Below are 24,551 nucleotides of genomic sequence, written 5' to 3' on the forward strand. Positions count from 1 at the left end.
GACTGCAAGGCTGTAAAATGGCAGGCAAAGTGAAATATTTTCCTTCCTCCCTCCAGTGGGACTTGCACACTGGCTCCAACACTGAAGGCCCTCATTTCAGCTTCTTCCAGTTCTCACAGCAGAAGGGGTTCAGCACATTTCATTTTTCCCCTCCCCTGGGCATTTCTACCCAACAAATCCCTGATTAATGCAGGGCCTCGGGGCTCAGCAGTGCCCTTGCTCCACAGAAGTACTTTCACACTGCATTTCTCATCCTTTGCACCAACAGTTGCTGAGGAGATCAGGAACGTTTTGTGGCTCATGGAGTGGATGCTGGGAGCACTTCCCCAGACTTCATGTCTCCAATATAGTTGTCTGTAGTTGACACCATCAGTCTCATATTCCAGACCCTGTCCTCAGGTTTTACTTGTCATCTTCAGTCTTTTCACAGGTCTGCACTGAACTGTGTACTGTCACCAAGAGTCAGAACCACCACCAGGCCACCTTCACTCCCTCTCAGTGCACGGCGGCTGAATGAGCTTTACATTGCTGAAGTACAGAATTCTCTGCATTCAAAACTAAAAGGCTGAAAGAGTCGATCGAAGTTGGCAGCTTTCCCTTTAACAGAAGCAGGATCCGAACCTCCTGAAAACCTTCAGAAATTTTTGTGCGCGTGCAAAATTTAAATATTGAGACTTCCTGGAACAACTGTTTGCGCTGTGCCTCTCTTTATTCACTAATTATTCTCCTTAATTATCTGAACGAGGGAAAGGGCCTGCAGTAAAAATCAAAAGGCTGCCAGGTATTAGATTACCCCACGCTGGTCTATTTACAGCATCCCCTGCCGTATGATTCACACCAAACGACAGCTGGCTCTGCAGCTGCCCCATATCTGTATACGGCCGACACAGCTGCTGGCCGGACAGGATTCCAGGAGCCAGCCTTCCCGAGGCACCGTGGCCCTTGTGTGACTGTGCAGCTCCTGCACAGAGTGCCCCACTTCCAATCAATGCTTCCTGCTCCTGCTGCCCTGCTTGAGTTTACCTAAAATAAATTTGTCCGGGGTCTCTGTTTGTGTATTTATAGGTTGCTGCAGGAGCTACGAGAGGAGAGGATTGAAAGCAAAACACCACGAACGCTTTGGTTGTAATATGGGCAGTGCTACAGATGCTTTCGAAAGGCACAGAGTAATTCAAACATTATTTTAGTGAGGATACTACAAATGCATTATAGTACAGGTTGCTAACTACGACACTTTCCACTCCTCCATTAATTCTAAACAGAATATAAAATGCTAATTTCTTCGAAGTGCTTTATCATGAATGTGAACACATAAATGCTCATACTTGTAATTGCATAAAACACAGTAATGGTACAAGTATTAAAAATATACCTTAATGAAAAAGGTATTACACGTACCCGTGATTTACTGCAACGTGCAGGACAGCACTGAAATAACAAGGTCATTTCACTTAAAGGATGATCAATCCCTAACAAGCAGCTCTAGACTGCTGTGAGATGGAATGTGAAAGAGAAGGCACAACAGCTGTAAACATCACAGTCATTGATATATCTGACACATCAAAGTTGACATGGTTCAGTCACTGTCATCCATGCACAAGATTCCAATATGAACCTAAAAACAACTATGCACAACTGTACAAACAGGCTGCTCACCAGATTCAAGTTACAGACACAGATAACGAGAACGAGGCCTCTGCTTTTAAGGATGTTTGACCTTAAATGCACAGAACATCACTCAACGCACAATTTCCAGATTTTCTGCATGCTATCAACCAGATGACAAAAGCCTCCAGAGTTTAACACTCCAGCTCACAGATGGATTTGAAAGTAAAGGAGAGAGCTGGGTTAATCAGAAGGATTTGTTCTTCAGGGTTTTGGATGAACCAACTTGTCATAAATATGAAAAATAACAGCAAACACTATTACTGAAAAAATAACAACCTACACAGGGAATTGCCATGTGCTAAGTAAAAACAAATACTTTTTAATCACCTCACAAAATCCTCGATGAGAAACTGAAGTTCAGCCATTGATTTTAGGAGGAGAGCCACCAAATAAAAGCCATGTTTATGAATAAAAAATACTCTTTGTTGTGCTGCTAATTACTCCCTGCATCAGTGCATCTCAAATTGAGCTGCACGGGCCCCAATTTAGAAATACTGAAGACTTCTAGTGATCCATGGAGAGCTGGCTCCACCTCTTTGCTGCAAGCTACTTCGACAGGTGCCCGTGTTCCTCATTATTACGAAGACTGCAGGCCCTTGAGAGCAGCTGGTAGTTAAAACAAAAATATGAGAGCATACAACTGCCTCACTGCCACCACCACGCAAGCTGCAAAAGCACTGATCAGCAGCGACATCAGCTCTGCACAGCAATATTCCTCCTCCACTTTGGTCTTCTGTGCTTTGTACCTCTGCGTACTTTGACTCAAGGAAGGTTTGCAATGCACACCTCGGAGAAGGAATGCATCCTGGGTGTGCCTGCAATCCCTAATCTGCTGGCAGCCCAAGACTTGCTCCTGCCTGCGCTCTGAGCTGGATGGCAGCCGTAACGCCATGGGTAGCAAAGTGCAGGCAATGAGCCCTTCTGTGAGGCACGGGCCATGAGCTCAGGCACTGTGCCCTGCTAATACAGCAACTGCTTCCAGACAGGTTAGAGCGTAGGCAGAGAAAACCAGCATCTGCCTGCAAAATACCACGTATACATCTTCTCTATCACACAATTTCGCTTTTGATCTGCCCTTAACTCACTCACTGCTCTAACAGCACCTGTGTTGCACAACTTCCCAAAGAAGTATTTCCAGGATGAATGTTACAACCATGGATTTGGATTTTATGCTTTGCAAAAACACTTTCTGTAGAAAAAACAGCACCCAAAATGTATGCTTGGGGATTCAAGTTCCCTGCTTAGGCTTCCCTGCTTGGGAACAGCTGTTTACAAGGGTGGATAGTGATAGGACAAGGGCAATGATCTTAAATTGAAACAAGGGAGGTTTAGGTTAGACATTAGGAGGAAGTTTTTCACACAGAGGGTGGTGATGCACTGGAACAGGTTGCCCAAGGAGGTTGGGATGCCCCATCCCTGCAGGCATTCAAGGCCAGGCTGGATGTGGCTCTGGGCAGCCTGGTCTGGTGGTTGGTGACCCTGCACGTAGCAGGGGGTTGAAACTAGATGATCATTATGCTCCATTTCAACCCAGGCCATTCTATGATTCTATGATTATTTCCTTAATAAATTAACCCTGAGGAAGACTTCGTGCATTTTCATCCATGAAGCAGTTGGCACTTTTAACATACACAGTGCTGAACACTAAAAAAGAGCTTGTTCCTTTGTACAAGTTTTTGTGCTGTTTTGTTTAAATTAGACTTCTGACACAAGAAGCAAGCACTCCTCTGTTAAAACGTAAATATTCCCTAGAGCAACAGGAAAATGCTACCACATCTGGAAATTATCACACATCTTCATAGCGAAGGTATGTCCCAGAATGATGAATAAAAAGATTTTGAGTATGTGTTATGTAACAGCAGTGCTGTATGAACACAATATGGCACAGGAGTTATTACGGATCGGTAAAGCTGTTGTGGATGGCATTTAAGAATATAATTATGTCTAAAAGCCAGTGTAAACAGACCTCTGGTGCAAGATACTCTGGAGTGCCACAGAAAGTCTTCATCGTTGCTCCATCTTTTATGCCTTCTTTACATAGTCCAAAGTCTGTAATTTTTATGTGTCCATCTTTATCCAGCATAAGATTTTCCAGCTGAGAAGAAAACCCGAAGGAAACACATTAGATATAACATACACTGCTCCTGAGCTAGTCAATAAAAACCATGAATTTCTGCAGACTGATTACAGTTTTTTCACTGGAGTCTGAACTACAGTAGCTGCCAAAGCACGTGTGATGTAAATATGCATTTATATCACTTTCCCTAGTTCTTTAGGGAGCATTAGGTGACTGATTTGCAGTCTTTGGATAACTGGTCATACATACAAAAAGATACAGAATGTAAACATAGTTATGTTACCAAAATATTATCACCAACAGAACACCAGATTCTTTTAAAAATAACGCATTGTTACTTCTCACATGACTTCATCCCTACTTTCATTCTTAAGTGACTGTATAAAATATTCTGTACTACTAAAGAGTAGTAAATGAATGAAAGTAAATAAGTAAGTGTACGTTTAAGGAACCGTTCGTCAGATATCCTTGATACAGGAATCATTTTGTACATCTACTCAACACCTGATATTCATTCTAGTTTGCACTACCAATTTCTAACAAGGCCATCCAGATTTCAAGACAGAGCTTCAACTATGTATGAAACAAAGTGCAATTTCAAAGGAATCACAGCGACATGGGATACAAAATCCCAGCAGGAATCTCTAAAAGCACTTTGAAGTAGCCTGCAAATATTACCTTGCATGCTCCCAGTAGCAACACCTCATTCTCTCCTGAAAACACTTCTCAGAAAATCATTTTGCTGTTGCAATACCCTTGAGAACTTCCCTAGTTTGTTTTCCCTGAGATTTCTTACTTGGTGCTTTTCCCTCTCTGCTCACCAAACATAAGCCATTTGAACTTTATGCAATTTTCTCTCTGCAAGAAGGTACTATGAAGATAGTGATGCACAGCAGACTGAAAGGAAGAACAACATCCACACAGTGTGAATTTGCATGTATCTGATCAGTCCTGGCATGAAGAGTCCAGAATTGTATTTCATCACACATGAAGTCAGAAAGGTTTCTTTTGGAACAAGCAGTCAGGGGAGAACACAACTCACGATGCTCAGACCCTCTCTGTATTCTCCAAAATATTGCCAAAGCCCTGATAAATGCATTAGACAAGCTCTTAGGCTACAAAGGTGTTTAGACACCCTGTGAAGTCAAACCCGACAGCTGCAATAACCGTTAATGTTAAACTTCAGTGAGAAAAGGCTTTCTTACAGTGAAGGCACATTTACTTCTGTGACTAAGAAACAGAAAACCCAACTCCAAAAAGCCTCTGAAATTGTTTTTCTCCATACCTTCAAATCTCTGTAGACCACATTCTTCTCTGAGTGCAGGTAATCCAGCGCTGAAACAATCTCAGCTCCATAAAAACGTGCCCTGTCTTCAGAAAACACACGCTCTCTCGACAGATGGAAAAACAACTACAAGACCAACAGTGTATCACATTTAGATTGTCAATGTTTCTGTGTTACATCTAACACTTTGCAGGCCATCCTGCACCTGATGTTACCTAAGAGAAAACTCCCTCCCATCCGCACCCAGCTGTGTTCCCAAGTGTTTTAAAAACCATCATAAACAATGCATTATAACTCATATTCACGGATGTATGCTAATAACTACTTTGTGAGCTACACTTTCTTGTGTGTATAGAAAATAAAACCTTTTAATCAAATTACAATTACATATTAAAACTATCTTATGGCACAGTTCAGAGAAAATGTTGACATTTCATCTTTTCCTTCTTAACTAACAGCATTTTGCTGCACTTCAAATTCTCTCCATAGTAATGTGTTCATAATATTCATCTAGAAGTGTTAAAACCTGCCTGAAAAGCAAACAGAAAGCAAGTCGCTCTTCTGAATAACTAAAAGTCAAATTAAAGTATGTTGTTGTCACGTGTAAAATACATACCTACACCAAACCTGCACTTACTAAAAGTGGAGTGAAGAAGTAGTCTTAATTCTTAACATTAGTTAAAACTGCAGCTCTGTTTAGCTGGGACAACTTGGATTAACTAGAAATGCAAACGCAGACCTTAGCTAAACAATGCCAAGCACGATTAATACTAGTACAGGAATATCCCACATTATTAAACATTGTGACATTTCCCTTACCTCCCCTCCATTAGCATACTCCATAACAAAACACAAGCGATCATGTGTCTGAAAGGAATACTTTAAAGCCTGAAACAGATTTAAATGAAAACTCAGATGATCACACAGACAGTTACAAAAAGCATTTTGAATAAGTTTTCAGAATCATAGACAGACAAAAGTAAGATCTTAGTGGACATTTCGTCCTTGACTCTCATATAATACAGTTTCTCATTTGAGTTGAGTACTGATCCACTGCCAACTTATTTTATTAAATATATTTAATGCAACAGTACAAAAAAAATCCCTTGCAGAAACTATTGGTAATGCCTATAATACTGTGAGAAGCCCTAACCCATTACAATGGCACAAAGTGCAGTGGCACTGAAATATCCACAGGCCACAAGCTCCCAGTTTGATCTCTCAGACAGTGGGCCACAGCCAAATCCAAGAGCACAAGGTTTTGCCACACTGGCTGCAAGCCCACTAGTATGAAACAAGTGCACTTACAGACACCAGCCCCCTAGTCTCTGCCCTGCTCGCTGCAACTGCTCTCTGCTGACAGCCTGCCAGGGGATTGAGCAATGCTATCAATATCCACTTGTGAGCAATTTGCAAAAACAGATCAGACAGAGGGTGTGATGGAGTGTCACTAGGTGCCTTTTGTACAGTTGTGTAACAGGTACTCCTGCATCAAGAGTAATACTAACTTGTTTGCCACGGTCTTATATGTTTCTTGGTCACAACCTTCTCTCCTAGCTGACTTTAAGACAGCCCTTGTTTTGGATTTTAGGGTTTATGAAAGCAACGAGAAAATACCACATCTGGCATCATCATCATCTTCATTATTAAGGAAATCATTTTTATACCAGCCATGGTTTTGCAAAGAAAGGGAGAATCAGGTTTTAGACGTGTCAACAAACATGAACTGATTATACTCAATTCAGCTAATATTTACTTACAGAGGTCACACTTAAAAAGTTTGAATTCCAGTTAAACTCATGTGTACCTGGATGAAGGAAACCACCAGGATACTACACAGGTCTCAGAGGCCTGAAGTGGTTGGAAATGATTCAAAGCAAACTTGTAATGAATACTACAAAGTCTTGAATTAGAACTCAATCTAGAGAGACTGTTAGAGTTGTAAAGTCAGGCTACAGCCTCATTTAACAGCCTATCTAAATGGAAAGCAACAGATAAAGTATGGTCCTGCTCTCCCCTGTCTCACCCCCACACTTCTGCTGGCAGTACAACAGCTCTGATTGCACAGTGAGCTGCTTGTGGGAATTTGAAAAGGAAAAAAAAATTAAAGAGCTTTTCCCACTATGAATGTAACCCTGAACTCATCTGTCACAAGGTCAGAGTCATCCTGGTCTCTATCACAGAGGACAGCAAGCATTTGGAGGACAGGGAAAGCAAATACTTCTCTCAAGAGACAGGAGCCATTATACAGGTGAGCCATAATATCAGATCTCATCCTGAAACTACAGTCTCTGATTTCAAGAGGCACTGAAGGTCTGATCCATACGAAAGGATTATAATTTATGCTTCCCAAAAATGGAAACATACAAGAATAAATACCTGCTCTAAAAACACAGATCATTATATAAACAACCAAAAATAAGGAAAGTCTCAGTTGTCACGAAGTTAAGTTACAATAAACAGAGGGACAAATACTTACTGTTAAGAACGGATGCCGTGAGTTCTGTAAAACACGGTTTTCTGTCAGCGTGTGTGCTACTTCATCCTGAAACACAGGCAGAAGGAAATCACTACAGCAATTCTGCAAATCAGGGGGTTTATTTCAAACACTACTGGAGCAATTATTTACAAGTGCTCACAGTACCCTTGTTACGACTTTCCAGAAGGCTACAGCAAGAGTGAACTGATTTTCCCATCTACTCACCTTTGCTACAATAACTTCCTTCTTCAGAATTTTCATAGCGTAATATCGTCCAGTTGCTTTTTCTTTAACTAAAATGACCTTTCCAAAAGTGCCTTTTCCCAGTAGCTTAAGGTATTCAAATTCATTCATGGTCTGTTAATGACACAGATAAATAAGAACTGAATTATATGAACTACCAAGTACATCATTCTCAGACTAAGATTTCTCATTCTTGTAAGAATACTATGTGCATGCATTAACACTTTTGCTTAGCCGAAAACAGAAGTAGAAATGATTCTTCCATAGAAGTCATGATCATAGAATCATAATCACAGAAAGGTTTGGATTGGAAGGGACCTTTAACATCACCTAGTTCTACCTCCCTGCTTTAGGCAGGAACACCTCCCTGTAGAGCAGGTTGGTCAAAGCCCTCATCCAGCCTGGCCCTGAATGCTTCCAGGGAGGGGTCATCCACAACCTCTCTGGGCAACCTGTTCCAGTGTCTCACACCCTCACAGTAAAGAATTTCTTCCTAATATCTAGTCTAAATCTGCCCTCTTCCAGTTTAAAGCCATTTCCCTTCCTCCTGTTCCTACATGCCCTTGTAAAAAGTCCCTCCCCAGCTTTCATGCAGGCCTGGTACATGAGTACCAGTACACTTATGAAACATAATCAAACCAAGAAAAACCATAAACTGCCTGCTAACAGAAAACTCATTCACTACTTAGCATATTATCACTCTATAGACATTTCAATCGCTTTGTCAGCACTCAGAAAGATTTGTATCTGCTCAGTCAAGGATGCAGAAGGCTAATGGCAGCTACAATTCAGAGTGACACATAAATAGTCACCCACATCAGTCTAAAATCAACAACATGACACAAGGCTGGCAGACATACACGGCAGCCTCTGGTGGTGGATAGTTTATATTTTATCTTTAAAAATTTCATCAGTTTTGCCAAAACTGAAGCAAAATTATGAATGTAATGGGGGATGACAACAGTGAGACAAGGACAGGAGAAGGTTAAATCAATTTTCAATTACAAGTGCCAATGGAAATCCTTTGGAAAACAGAAACCCAATAAGAGGCACAGATAGGGCAGAAAAAAGGCTGAAGGAAGATGCCCAAAAGGACTCCAAAGGGCAGAGATCTACACTGGCACATACTGTTTCCATGCAAGCAATTCAGTCATTACTCTACTCAATCCAAAAACCCAAGCTCCACGAACACATATGGATGGACATATCAGTGGTTGTCAGTAAACACAGGCCCTAAACCCAGAGAAATCAAATCCACTGGATCCACCCTAAATCTGCATACTGCAGATACTGGTGTATACTGCAGTAGCCTGCAACAACACAGTGCACAGAGTTTACACAGAGAAAAGGTACAGTGGAAGCTACAATTTCAGGAAAATGGGCAAACTTCTTCTAGATCTGAGCTGGTCTTAGAAGTCAAGCATTATATCCAAGTTTAGAATGCTGACTAACCCAGTCAGGCTTTGATTGGTACCTCCTCATCTCTGACAACTGTTTCATCCAGAAGCCACATCTACAAAAACTGCACAATTGTTACAGGAACAGATGTGCCTTGATGGTTGCTTCTTGTCTACATTCAGGAAGACCTAAAATTTATTGTTATTCCTGCTGTGCTTGCTTACCACTTTGTGTTTTGGCTTTGTCATAGAAACTTCCATTTCTTCAGCACCTGAATTATCACTAGGAGAACCAGATCTAAAATCCATCATCTCTTCCTCCTGTTTCTTGAGGCTGTCTGCTACAGTTTGGATGGCTTTTGTCCATTCTTCCCTGGAAAAATACAAGCAATGACATCTGTTACTTGCAACTCCAGATTACTGTCGGCCACAGCAAGGGTCTCCAAGGAATACAGAAGAATTAATGCTCTCAAACACACCAATGCAATGTACACTGAATTATGCGTTTTCAAGCACTATAAAAATACATTTTCAAGAGCATTTTTAGGCTATGTCTTTATCACTAGAAAATAAAAGGCAGCAGAAGTTCCAGCACTCCATATCAACTTAAGACTCTTTAGCACAGAAGACTTGTAATGCACTGTCAGTCATCGGGTCAAGATATGACCTAGTGATACAGAGATTTACATAACAAAAGCAGACCTGCCAAAACCAAGACGTAGAAGGATCCCACGCCACACAGCACAAGCAACTAAACACAGCTCCTCCATTCCTACAGTGCACTGAAACACGTATATCCAACTGCTGGGGGCACTATGCCATCTCTTCACACACATATCCAAAGTTTCAACAGCAAGGAATGTTCCAGGAGAAATTTTAAGTTATTCTTCTCTTGGATAGATGGATGACAGCAGCTCTTTTGTAAAAAGTTTAGCAGAATGTCAGCAAAAACAGTGACAGAGGCATGGTTACAAGAAAGTTCCCATACCATTTCAGCAAGTGCTGTTCTGCTATTGACCTCTTTAACTCCTATGCAGACCATCTTCCCTGCACTGAACTTCAGGAAATTTCATACCTTTGAAAACTACTCAAGTTAAAGTTTTTGGCATTCACCTCATTTCACTGCAAATGCACTGAACACAAAACGTATAACCCAGCGCCTAGCAGGGTTTTGGGAAAACCTGTAAGGTGTACAGGGGCTGAAGTTTTGTGGACTACGTGCATTTACCATTTTTTATTGTGTCTTTTGCGTCTTTAAGGAACAGGATGTTGTTCTACTTGAAATTTTGGTGGCACTGGCTAAACTCTTCTTCCTAGGACATCACAGGTAAACTACCCTCATGACAACAGGAATATAAATAAGCAGCCAATGCTGAGCAACACCACACATGATCAGCAATGTGCAGGAGAAGCCATACCATCCTAAGCAGTGTCACAATGTTTTTTCACTGGCTATCTGAAATAATATAATGAAATATCAGATTAAAAAAAAAAAATCGTGCCTGACCATCTGAATTGCAATTTTTATTGGATGAAAAAAGCTAAGTATTCCACACAGGGACCAAAGTCCATGGAAAAAGTGCCTGAAATAAGATTCTAATACAATCTGCACTGATTACGTATAAGATCTTTTATGGCCCATGCAGGTTTTTTGGGGGGATTTTGCCTGACTAATACAGCATCCATTTCTACTTTACAGATATAAGAGAAATCTAGGAAATCTTCCCTCATCTCCAAGAATTAAGACAGGTATACAGAATCACCAATTTGGGGTTAAAGAAAAAAAGAAAAAGAAAAATCACCTCTTCTATGTGACGTGTCTGCAAAAGGCTGTTCAACATATGCTATCCAGCCCTCTCTGGGGCAGTAAGGTAATGCTAAACATAGGAATTTCTGGATGTTCTCCTATGCTTCCAGCAGAGACTCCTTCAGTAAAAATCACAGACATAGTCTTTATTTAAAAGTCATGTTTGTTATTCAGAACTGGCACAGAGAAGCTAAAGGCTACCTCTGCATCTGTTTCAGGATTTATTACTGACTTAGTTAAGATCGTGGCCTTCCTGAAGTCAATATCTGGTTTCTGGGATACCAGAATTTCACCTTCAGCTTTTACATCTCAAGTGTACACAACAGAGGTGACTAATGCCCAAGATCTGAAGCATCACTGAGCTGACTCCATTGGCTAGGAGCGAACAAAACAAGATAGAAATTTCCCCAAGTGGAAACTGTTATTCATTCACTTTAGGGTCAGTGACTGCAAAGCTACTAAATGAAACAAGGACCAGTTTATTTTTCTTTGTTTTAATTTGATTTCCCTTTCTTCTGAATACTGCAATAGAATCAAAAGCGATAAATAAGAAGTGTCTTTAAATCACTACACATAAAGGCTACAGTACAAAAAAGCAAAGAACATTAAAATCGAACACGTACCAATATTATACCTAGGGAGGACCATGGTTTTAAAATACTCCTTCCCCTAGGGCAATGATACTGGAATAATTTAAGTTCAGTTCCTGAAGAGCAAGTAAATATTTAAATACTCTGTAGTTGTAGAGTAGCTGTGCTGGAAAACTCTTCTGTTAGGAGGTAAGAGATCAATTCTCTAATGATGAGAGCACAGGATGTATGCTCTTAGCTTTGTTTCCTAACAGCTGAAATAGAAATCTGCACCTGCAGCAGATAACTATCACCTTTATTATCTAATTTGCATAAAACATTAGCAATCAGCAGTGATACTACTAACATTTTTTCCTTTAAAAACAAGGAGTCTGAAAAGAAATTAAAAGGTCAGCACTGTGACACAACTCAACTTTGCTTCCATCTCTTTCACTTGTGTTCATCCTTCCGGAAACTCCCAGGACAGAAACACTTCACATACCACACAGTTCCCAGTAAGAAATGAAGCCTAACCTTCCAGAAATAACTACCTGTGTGCTGGTACAGACATACACCTGGCTTTTTTGGATATCCAAATCGACATCATTTCAGTGACAGACAACATCCTTCTTAAAAGCCAACCCCTCTTTAAGGAACCTTCTGTGCTACAACACAAACTAAACCTGAGACGCTCAAAAATTGTTACTTTTCAGTCTAGATGTACATCACCTCGTAAGTAAGAGCTTCAGGAGAGGACTTACTATTAATGCTGAACTCGCATCTGCTTGTGCAAGTAGTTTTATGTATTAAATATGAATGAAACATACCGCTCCTCTGGAGTCTCCACATGAAATGTTCTTTCAATTACTGTGGTCCACTGGAGGCATCTAATGATAAATGTGTTTGGTTTAGGTCGTTCTGTCTTCATCAGCTGGCACTCTACCACAATCAAGGAAGAAAGAGTCATGGTACATAAGCAGGTTTAAATAATCATTTGTCTTTATTCTTATCTAGCAAACTGTTGCAATTAATCAGCCATTGAAATCTCTGTAAGTACTTCTTTAGGCAACTTGAAACAATTTACTGTGTTGATGAAACCAATAAATAGCTTGTGAGATAGTAATCTAAGCAGCACTGAGAACAAATTCTGCTTAGAAAGGCTCCATGTTTGGTCTGCCTGGAGAGGTAAGTAGAAATGTGTTGTGATGACACAGAAACCATTCAGACACAGATCCTACACTCCAAAGGTCATCCACCAACACATGGACAAAGTCAGCTGATAGCGCAGCAATTACATCCACTGAAATTAAAGGCAAGCCTCTACGTTCCCACCCTCTGATGTTCCAGACACAAAATCCAACCTTTGGCTTTCAAGGAGTTGCTGGAAAGTGTATTCAGTCATTTTTCATTGCTCTGATGGAGATCAGACTCTGGCAGAAAGCATTTCAGCCCTCAAACATTAGAGGGAACAACAAACTGCAGGGCACCCCATTCCAAACAGCACCCAGAGAGCTGCCACCATTGTGCTCAGCTGCATGGACTGTCATCCCTGTCAGCATTCAAACAGCACCTGGAACCTCTGAGGAAATGTGGCCACAATCAAAAATACCACATTCTTCATAAAAATGCCCCCTGAAGAGCTGAGGGTGATTTATTTATTTTTAAGTAAAATAAACACATCTTCTGTTTTAAGCTTTGTAGGATATGATGAATGCTTACCCTTCAAATTTGGGCACCTGATCAAGGGTACACAAACTATAAAGCAACCAAAACCAAACCAAACCAGAAGAAGGTTGATTAAATGACAGCAGAAGCCAAAGCACTACAGTTTCCAGATTTATATTAAAATAAAATCCAATGCTAATTAACAAGTTCCTCTTCAAGCAAACTCAAAGTAAGTAGAAGGATAATGGGAGAAGTGCTCTTCCATTAACGATTCTTTCTAGCAGTTAATGAAACCACAAACTCACTGTGATTTGGTCTTCAGGGTCTAAATCAACTTCCAAGTGAAAGGAAGGCACTGAAAAGACAAGGAGAAATTTCTGCTTCCTGCCAGAGCTACGAACACATTCAGCTATACACAAGCTGAGGACAGGATATGGCCAGATTATTAATGTGGATTAACAGTCCACGTTAGTAGGGATCCACCGGTCTCGTTAGGCTAATCTTATTATTGTGAAAATTTAGATTGCTCAGTTTTAAATTCAAGCTCTTAATTAGCACACAGATAAAATATTTACCACCAGTGTTTTTGGGTGCTGTAGTTTGGCAATATATTTCGTGCCTCATTTGCTACTGGAATTATAAGGTTTTCAATGAGTAACTTTGCATTTTTCATGACAAGAAAATCTAATTTTTCTTTAATAGCATGCTGAGGTTATACTGCATCCTACTAAAGTACAGCAATTAGATAAGAGAAAGTTTATTAATGAGTCATGAAAAGGTTTTAGTGTGATAAACAGCACTCCTCTATTCACCGAGATTAAAGGACTTCCACAAAACAACGTGGTCATGCTTCCAGAACCCCATATTCTGCCTTCCAGCACCTCCATCATCCTCTGCAGAATGGCCACTAATGCTGAACACAACCGCAGGACCTGGCGCAGCCCAGTAAGCCCTGTTCTAAGCAATTTAACTCAAGAGATCTCATTCCTGCTCCAAGATCTGCCACCTTAGCTAAGCTGCTCTTCATTTTTTTTGTTTGCTGTATCTCCCGTTTTTGCCTGACTGCTTAACGCAATTACATTAAGGCTGGGACTGTCCTCTATGAAGCTGCACAATGCAGACACGACAGATACTGAATTTGGCTGAAGACTTACAAAAGAATACAAGGCAATTTCTAATTTTCTGCAAACCCAGAACTCTTGCTGTACTTACCCACAAGTACAACGTGATAAGGAAACAAACTGAGAGGTGTTGCTTACTTTTTTATAACAGCCTTTAGATGCATATTCAGTGCCTCAGAATAAATACCCTGAATAAGTGGCATAGATACTTCAATTAACCATGAGCTCTACACTTTAACCATTTAATACCAGCATAATAACCCAAGAAGATGTCTGTCACAGAAGGGGACCAAATAAATACCACTGCTCTTCCCCCAAGTCAGCACTGTTCATCGATATCTGTTAAGCCTGCTGATCCAGCAATCTTTAATGCATACAGCAAGACGAATAATAGAGATTTGTCAGTTAATAACCACTATAATTCAAGTATGTCACATAGAAATGTTTTGTTTAGTGAACAATATGCTGTCTAATTACCCTGCTCAATCATAACAGCACATAAGAAAAAATACAGAAGGCTTTATTTTTAACTCGCTTTACCAGCGTAAGGGCTGTACATGACAGGTTTCAAAAAGCTCCCACTTTGCTGCATATGGGGAGAACCAGCTCACAGATTTTATCACTCAAGTAAGGAAGCAGTGGGTTTTTCCTACTTTTAGAACCAACTCTGTACTCTTTATTGTAGTTGGTAAGCAAAAGAAGCACCAAAGTTGTCTCCTATTATCATATACAGCAACAGGCACTGCTGTAGCAGAGCCCAAATACAGACTCCACATAATATCAGGTCTGATTCATGGCACATCTGGGGGTTCTGCTGTGAAAACGTTCACATTTCATCTACGTGCTGGTGGTCATTTACTCACTCTGATGGCAGTTTTTCCTGTCAAACAGGACAGCATATCCTTCATTTGCAACAAATAAACAACAGCCTGTTAAAAATGATTTAAATTGCTCTGAAGAACCTCTTGATTCTTTCCTGGTGTTTGGTCTTTTAAAATAAGTAGGACAGAGAAATTGTTCCTAACAGGAATAGACACCAAGGCATTCAAATGTAAATTACCATTTTGTGTTTGAAAGACACTTAGTATTATCCCAGTGACTTTCTAAAATGTCACAATATTTGCTTCACCAGCACTTAAGCTAAAAGGCAGATTACTTGCAATGAAAGTGTCAAACTCTGCTCCCTATATAATGACATCACACTTTAAACCAATAATGTCAGGCATCCTTCCCATTCCTGCTTTGGTTTCTTTAAGGAAGGAGATGGGGGGGGAGAAAAAAAAAAAAGCAAGTTGGAAAAAAACAAAGATGAATAAATAAGACTTTGGAAAGTCAAGAAGGAATACTGCGTTGAGGTGCTTTTCTGTTCTAGCATCACTGAGCAGATCCCCCCTGCTACATAGCTCAGCATGGCCAAAGTGAGGAGGTGGAAGCCCTGATTTAGAGACCTACATTTAAGTGGCCAGAATAACAGCAGACTCCAAAAATGTGCCTACAGATCTGGCCATACTGTGCCCTGTGATAAATGCCTGACGGCAGATATCCAGTCCTGTCCCAAAAGGAGCACTCACTGTTGAGCAATTAAACTGCAATTTTAACTGCACTGTTAAAGCAACTGCACTGTTGAACAAAACCACTGCAGTCCACCTTCCTTTTGTACAGCCAGAGAAATAATCTCTTCTTCCTAAAGGGAATAGCTCCTTTCTCTCCATGCTGTTTATCACAATATACTGCTCTTCTCAGCTATATAGTTTTAAGAGCTTATAACCTAATGGGCAAACATACATGGCAATCTGAGATTACAATCAGCACGAAGGCTACTTACCTAACAGGTTTACAGCACAGGCTCTATTGGTTATTTATCTGCGGGGTCTCCGGAGCATAACTAACTACTTAGGTACCAGCACTTCTATTCCATCTATCTTAACAGACACAGGTATGACTTAGAAATCACAGTTAGTGCTCAAGTTTCACAAGTTTGGAAAAAAAAAAAAAAAAAATCACCAGTAGGGAACATCTAGGTAATTAAACTACATGCACAAATCATTCGACTGCAAACACAGATACTCAGTTGTTTTAAATGAGAAGCAGAGATTTTTTTATTATTATTATTTTTAATAACGCGATTCTTTCTTTACCACATGGGCATTTTAAACAAGTTTTCAAAGACATACTGTCAAAATCCTTGTAGGTTGAAGGGAGAGGGCTTAAGATAAAGAAGACACTGATTGTAAAGCACATTAAAAAATCCTATAAAGTACATTTTGCACTTATTGTTATTGCTTTCTCCACAACTGTTACTGGGAAAGATAGAGCATTATTAGACAATGTTACTATCTTTCACTGTTTTCTCCTGATTTCAATATCTCTAGTTTTCACGGACTGATAAAATATGAATTAATATGAATTTTACGTTTCAAATTATAAGAGTCCCTTAGTTGTGGACAGAAAAAGAGAAAAAATAACTTTTAGTTGCAAAGCTAAAGAAAGCCAACATTATTTTGGAGCAGAAGAGGGTAAAATTTTTAATCAGAAACATGGGACCCCTTCCAAAGAACAGACTGACAGGGACAGCCTGCCATCTCATTAAAAAAAAAAAAAAAAATCAAAAAACCCAAAACCCCCTCTCTCTAATTAACAAAAAAAATCAAGGCTATCATGATCAGGAGAAAAAAGGAAAAAAAAAAAGGAAAGTAAAAGGATCAATTTTTACAAAATGTTTAAGCTGAAGCCACCCCAGCTCCACTGGCACAAGCCTTCTGCAGGCATCCTCTGCAGTGCAGAGCCACTCTGGCCTAGAATTCCTGCAGAGCTTGCTCCAATTGACTCACGTGAACTTGACAAGTTAACTCAAGTGAAAGCACAAGGCAAGCAGGTTCAAAGGGAAGAGCTGTGGTGCAAAACAAGCGTGGAGGGTACCTAGAAGGGAACCACACATCAGATGCTAACAACACTGCATGCCAGTGCCTATATGAAAAATTAAATCCCGGTGAGGCAACAGCTGCTTCAGTGAGACCCACAGCACAGTAGTGACTCATAGTGAGGAGCCCATCCCCATGAGCATCGAGGTCTTCCCAACCTGCCACTGGCCCTCCAGATAGGAGCCACTGCTGAGAGCATCCTTCCACCCACCACCTCCCTGCAGTCCTTATGGGGGTACACCTCACTGTACAGGCATGTGTCTTGTCTTTTTGACAATGCTCTGATACCATGGCAACAAACTTGTTTATATATAAATGCCAAGACTGACAAGCTCAATTTGCCAAAAAAAGCAACATATTTCTGTTGTGAAAATCAATTTAAGTTAACTCTTTCTGAAAGCAACTTGGACAAAGGGAAGGCAACAGACGTCCTTTTTTATTCCTTAGCAGTGATCTGCAGTAAATAATTACTGTAAGTAATGCAGTTAGCAGCAACAGAAGGGAAGCGTCCTGCAGAAAGTGCATTTGGTAAAAGCCTCTGGCTACAGACCAAGTGCTGAATTAATTTATGAATTCACAGCTTTCCGCCGCTGTTTTTTACCTCCTTGATCCATAAGGAGATACCCATCCAAAGGGGAAAGCACCATGTCAGTAGTGAAGTAAAAATTCTAAGACAATTATTCTCTAAAATGAGGCAAAATTCCCCTAAACTCTCCTGGCATCCTGCACTGGAGCACACCAGGCAACCCAGCAGCACGCCCTACCATCATTCCCAACAGGTATATGTCACTACCAGAGAAAATGAACGTTTGCATTAATGCCTGGTGCTGCACAGCCAAAGGCACTCCAAAATAAACCTGCTCAAACCTCCCAGCCTGGAAATTGTCAAGAAAAGGGTAAATGTGGCACTGAGGGACACGATTTAGTGAGCATGATGGGGATGGGTTGATGCTGGACTGGATGATCTTGGAGGTCATTTCCAACCTTAACAACTCTATGGTTCTACGATAAGATGAATCCTGTGCATCCCTGTAACGAGAAGGAAAGTGCCCTATGCTTCCCTCCGCAGAGCTTTGCTTCCAGTAGTCATCAGAAACAAATTATTGCTAATAACAGGTGCCACAATGATCTGTTTTTAAGTAGTGAAATGAAACACAGGCAAATCATGAGAGAGGAAAGATCAAGAACTGGAGAAAATAAAAGCTGGAAATACGAAGAGAAAGGCTAAAAACACTAGCAAGAGAAGGAAATGTTCCTCAGGTTCTTCTATCACATCCTGTGCTGTGGCACCTGAGCAAAGACGGAAATGTTTGCAAAGGACAGAGTGCAGAGGTTAGGAGATATTATTGTTTGCAAACCTTTCTGTTGGCTCTAAAAAAAGAAACGTGGTTTTGTTTTCAAAAGGAAGAAAAAACGAGCGTGTTTTATTAAAACCAGAGCTTGTTCCATGTTATGCTACGATGCTATGATATTAGTGCCCCTTGCATTCAGATCTGGTGGCTGAAATGCGTTGGCTGTGCCTTCTTGCCAAGTACCACACACTTAGGTTAATCCTTGCTGAGTAACAGACAAACAAAATAGTAACAAGTAAACCTGTTTTATTCTACAACCAGAGATTGTAAATTAGTAGAAAACTTCAAAACCCCTACAGCATCAAACCTACACAGTCATTACTGAGAAACATGGTGTTGTTTTGTTGTGTTTTGGTTTTTTTTAATCTAAATTAGATATATTAGTCTGGGCAGACTTGAACATTACTGATGCAGATTCCCAGGGCTATAACTGGGATGTCAGCCCCCAAACTGGATGAGAGAGCACATAAAACCACTTACGAGCTACTGAGAAGTTATTTAAAGGCGATTCTCGTTGGTCAACATCTTGTGGTCGTTCCTTGTAGCCAATGAATGTGCCATCATTCTTTAAAAGAAAATACCGAGGCCTCCATGTTTTGATATATTCTCCTGCAAAAAACAAATGTGAAAAGAAAGATATCATCAGAAAACACCCCACAATACTGATTCACCAATCTATATATTTTTTAAGTATTGAAACTCCAACTCCTGACATAGCAGCAGACTTAAGAACATTCAGTTCATTCTGATACAAGCAGTGGAAAAATACAAGCACTGAGTCAGATATTTTTAGTGATGCTACCCATAAGAATGGGACTTCACAAAAGGTAAACAGCTCTGTTTTGTTCTTCTATCTATTTCTATTCCCATTCAAATTCTACAACATCTGCCTTAAACGCATTTTAAATTTTTAAAAAATCAGAGCAGATGTCCTATGTATTATTTTTGCTATTGTCATTTTTCATACTGACAAGTGGAGAAATTTTTTTCATTTACATTTTGCAGTGCAAGTATTTTAAACAACAATGGGTAATTTACTAATTAGTCAACTGCTTTATCAAACCAACAGTCATTTTTAGAACATAAAGAGATAATTCTCTGCTTACGTTACATAACATCACTCACTCCTCTCACAACATCTGAAGGATGAAACACGAGATGATATATCACAATACAAAAGGAGAAAACACTGGATGATGTATAGCCACCACAAACAAGAAAATAAGCATCTCTTCTGAAACACACCCCAGCCTTCGTTTTAGAGAGGACACCCCTTGGACTGCATCGTGCTACTAATCATCTGAATAACACTGAGCAGATACTAGTTGATGGCTATCACAGCCATGCTCTAAACCTTCAGCAGTTGAAGAAATGTGCTGATTAAAACCTCAGGTGAGTTATCAGAGCTACTCAACTGGGCTTCAAGGATGGCAGTCTGGAGTTCCACCTACGTCCGTTCTGGGAGTCAGTGCGCATCAGTTCCCCCTTGTGCTCCCTGCCCATGCTATTCCCAGATCGCTAGGTAACATTTCTACACAGCTGAATCACAAACGCCTCACTCCAGGTGCTACTCAACCCATGATACAGGCCACATTTCACCTTTGCCCATCCCTACCAACAACCGATTTAGAAGAGAAAACAAACCAAAGCTGTCACTGCAAACCACCCACAGCTGGGCAGCAGCTGCAGCCTCCTCCCTGCAGTAAGATTTTGTGTTTGTCTGTTTGATCAACAGCAGGGAGAGAATAAGGGAGCAGACCAGACACCAAGCATTGCTCAGGTGAGCAGCAGCAGGTCTGAGCACCTCCCTAGCACCCACTGCCTGCTGCTTCACCTGCCAGTGAGCAATTCTAGCAGCAGCCAAGAGCAGGGAGAAGGAAGGGCTCCCTAAATTTACTGATTACAGCAACCTTCTGCTTTTCTCCCAGGTGCCACTTGCATCCTGACTGTTACTTTCAAGCATTTAGCCCTTGGTTAGGCCTTTAACTTTCTATTCTAAAGCAAGAAACAAAAATTTACTGAGTTACCCTTCAAAAAATATCTATTTGTACTGATCCAACAGCACAGTCAAAACAGATGAGAGTAAAAGAAGCGGACACAAACCTATGCAGTATTTCTTTTATAGACATCAGTCGCAGCTGCAACTGCAGTTGCAGTATTATACTGACCTAGAAGAGCCTTACAAAAATGTCTGTGTCACTACAGGAATTTCAGAAGGACTCACCTTGAGCACTGTCATGGCGTTTATAGGCAAGGCAGTAGACGTAGAAGGTTTTGTTGTCACCTTCTTAATTTTGACCTTAATTAAAAGCTGAGAACTTTCTGGGGTCAGTAGGAGATTATGAAGCCTTTCACATTTAAATTATCAATCCAACTCAGCCCAAATCAGTGAGATTACTCCAATCTCATTACTATTACACCACAGATGGGACTACAGGAATAAGAAAACAGAATGCGCTTGGCCCAGTGCCTACCAGAGAGCTCTGCCAGGTAAGCAGGTCGGGCAGGCAGCTGTCGGGACTGTCGGGACTCTGCGACATACCTGCCACATTGGTGTTTTCTTCTCTTCATCTAAGCAAACCCAGAAGAGCTAGGACTTCCTTCTCCATCACATGCCTACGCTTATGACTAAATCCACACTGGACGGTATGTTAAAAAAAAAAAAAAAAACAAGCAAAGAAAAAAAACTAACAACCAACTAAATGAGGGGCAAGTTGGAGAGTTATTAGAGTCTTGCCTAATGTACATTATGCATCTTCCCAGTCAGTATTTACAGGAGACATTAACTTTTTTTTTTTTTATTTATTTAAAGATATTCTGAAAATAATACCTGGTTATTTTCAGTGAGATATGCATAATTTTACACCAAATCACACTCTACTGTCACAAGGGTCTCCTCCTCTCCCTGATCCTATTTTATGCTTTATTAGAGGCTTATGTTTGGCTCTAATACTTTCTTACAGCTTTATTCCACTGATCTGTTTCTGTTAGAAATACATCATCTAACAGGATTAATCACATAGTCCTTAAAATGGTGTATTCCATATGTTCCACACACACCATCATCCTCCACACTCACTCCTTCTGCCCCATCCCTGGAGGTGCCCAACGCCAGGCTGGACGGGGCCCTGGGCAGCGTTGTCTGGTGGGAGGCAACCAGCCCACAGCAGGGGGATGGAACGGGATGGACTTTTAAGGTCCCTTACAGCCCAAACCATTCTGTGAGTCTACTGTTCTACAAGTCTATAGCTCACTTTTCATCGGAAGTGAAAGACCAAGCAGTTCGTTAGCATTTCACATGGATCACTCCACCTGGACCTTTGTTCACTTATTGCTTTAGCTGGTTCAGGTTCCTGTCTAACTTTTTAATTTGTAAATAAGTAAATAAACTGCTTTTTCCACGTCTGGAGCTTAATGAATGCTGCAACATGGCAAGCTTACACATTATTGATTATTACTCTTGCCAAGGACAGTCTGAGGCACACTGCAGCATCTGCAGAGTACGTTCTATTATGTAACTCTGAGGTTATACTCCTGCACCTTGCAGCAGCATGACAGTGCCTTGTTTGCGACACCCCAATCAGGTTACCTGTTAATCTGATCTTATAGACAAGTTGGAACTAACTCTCGTTCCTCTGTTCTGAAATTCAGATCACCAAGAACGTCATCAACAAAACATACAAAATGAATATTCTTAAGAAACAACTTTACATCCTTTTTAGTAACTAAATCAGCAGAAACACTACAAACTTTCTACAACCTGACCAAAAAACACCTTTTCCTTCCTCATTAAGCTGCCGTGCCTGAAGAGCGAACTGAACTGTTTCGATTTTTGTCCTGTGATTTTTGTTCCTGTTGCGGTTTTGTTTTTAAGAATAATAAAAGCAAGAAGTTGCTTGAAGTCACTCATGGTATTAGCTATGTCGTTTCTCTAGAAGAAACAGACAGAATAAGCACAAGCATGTGTGGCAGATTCTATTAGACAACACTTAATAATAATAATAATGATCCACCACGGAAAAGTGAACAATTTACAAAGCAAAACATTTTTTCCTCTGTGATTCATTGCTTGTGTAATGCCCTGGCAGAGCCTTCTTTGTTTTCAGTAACAGAATGCTAACACTGCAGAGACAGAAAAGCAAAAGCATGAGTTGTAAATCCTACATATAAAATCCTGGAATCAAACAGACTCCTCTATAACTCGCTGGCTTTATTATTTAAAACCTTTATGTGTCGTTGTGTTTACTCAAAGCAATTTTCAAGTTGCAAAGATTCCCAAACTGTAGATATCTGCAAATACACACCAAGACTGTTATAGACTGATTTCACTTTATTGCTTTGTGTCTGCCCCCACACACTGCATATTAAAATACTTAATACACGCTCAGCATGTAAATCCACCTCATGCCAAAGAAGCTTTTCCCAGTAACACGTACTGCAGAGCACACTTACGCCTGAATATTTTGGAAAGTCAAACACAGAACTCTTCTGGTTCATGAAAAGTTAATTCTGCTGAGGATTTACAATAATGCAGGGTTAGGTTATTTTCCTCTGCTCTCCCCAACAGTATCTCACCGAATCTGGAGCTGTCTACCACTGATAGAGTGTCTAACATCAGAAACAGCTGCCACTCCCTGGGAAGCTTACGGGGTAAGTGGAGAATAATGAGCAGCAAGCACCAGCAGAACAAAAGAAAATCCATCTTTATTTACCAACTGCTGCATGCTTGTTGCTGCATCAAGCTCATTCAAAGCCAACGCCACACCCTTTAATTCAGAACAGACTATACTTAAGAAATCGTTGCTTATTTTTTTAATCAACTCATACATACCGATGGTTTAAAAAAATCATTAGGTTAACCAAGACAGCATCCAACAATACCCTTGATATTTACAGAAGTCCTGGACCTGCTATTAACTTTCTTATGCCCCAAAGTAACCAGAACAAGCCCAGCAACACCGAGCAAGAACGAGGTCTCAGTTATATTAAGCACGCTCCATCGGCTACTGCGAATCTATGGATAAATAATGCATTCTATATTCTGCTTTGAGCATCAAAAGCGGCATCATTAATTACAATTAAAAGGTAACACTCAAAATACGAGGCTTTAAGTTATGCAAGCCTCTGGTCCGTTCCCACACACTCTGAAGACGCGTTGCATTCCTTGATCGTGCAGCACACAGCCAGCCGAGCGAGACACGAGGGCTGTGCCAAGTGCGGCGCTCATGTGCCACTGGTCAGAGACAGACTGAATCAGTTCTAAAACTTCAATGGCAGCGGAGAGTGTTCTGCGCCCTGTCTGCCTAATAAGGCTTCTCCGAGGCAGATGCCAGCCTCCCTCAAGACGTGAAGCTTTCAGGAGCTGCCATCTCACGCACACTGGCATGTCTGGAAAGAGGAAGGTGGATTTACAGTTAGTTTCTGCTGGTTGAGCAAATCAGTGCCCACTCACTGGCAAACCAGCTGAAATCAAAACAGATTTCCAAAAAGAAAGCAGGGCTCGAATTTCTCCTTTGCATTTCTAAAGTGCTCAGAAGCACACCCTTCCTAAGCACAGGGAGTCGGTTCTGGATCATAAATACTTGATACTAAACAATTAAGCAAGGCGAGAGCGACCCAAATGAGAAACCTGAATTCCCTTTTTATTTTCCAAATAGCTGTGCAGACATCCATTGGGCTGCTGCAGCACTCTTCCTCCCCCCCGCCTCCACAAACTGTCAAAACAAGAGGTTTCAAAACAGCGCCAGGTTTGAGGTAGCTTTTTTAGGAAAGAAGAAAAAAAACAACAGGGCACGCTAATGTCTTTCCCAACACGCTCGCAGAGAGAGGAGGACCTCTGCTCTGTCTGCCTATTCAGAGGAGTACAGAAGGGGGCCAGTTCTTTGATTATTTTTTTTTCTTGGTCACTCTGGATGAGTTCTCAGTCCTCGCCTCCAGCGTACAGCTGCGGCCGCGTCGCCCGTGCCC

The 24,551-nt window shown here is 40.8% G+C and overlaps 1 protein-coding gene across 2 annotated transcripts in view; it reads right to left on the minus strand.

Annotated features, from left to right (window-relative positions):
• AKT1 (AKT serine/threonine kinase 1) overlaps nt 1-24,551 on the minus strand; it is a 71,094-nt gene that overhangs the window by 13,888 nt on the left and 32,655 nt on the right. For both annotated transcript variants that reach the window (XM_085225730.1, XM_003206757.5), the window contains exons 3-10: nt 19,065-19,193; nt 12,353-12,464; nt 9,375-9,522; nt 7,735-7,866; nt 7,510-7,575; nt 5,850-5,918; nt 5,031-5,156; nt 3,635-3,763 (exon numbers count right to left, since the gene is read on the minus strand). In XM_085225730.1, the coding sequence (XP_085081856.1) occupies nt 3,635-3,763; nt 5,031-5,156; nt 5,850-5,918; nt 7,510-7,575; nt 7,735-7,866; nt 9,375-9,522; nt 12,353-12,464; nt 19,065-19,193 (911 nt within the window). The remainder of the gene's footprint in view (nt 1-3,634; nt 3,764-5,030; nt 5,157-5,849; nt 5,919-7,509; nt 7,576-7,734; nt 7,867-9,374; nt 9,523-12,352; nt 12,465-19,064; nt 19,194-24,551) is intronic.

The sequence above is a fragment of the Meleagris gallopavo genome, chromosome 5 (genome assembly GCF_905368555.1).
Source record: "Meleagris gallopavo chromosome 5, MGAL_WU_HG_1.1, whole genome shotgun sequence".
Taxonomy (NCBI): Eukaryota; Metazoa; Chordata; class Aves; order Galliformes; family Phasianidae; genus Meleagris; species Meleagris gallopavo.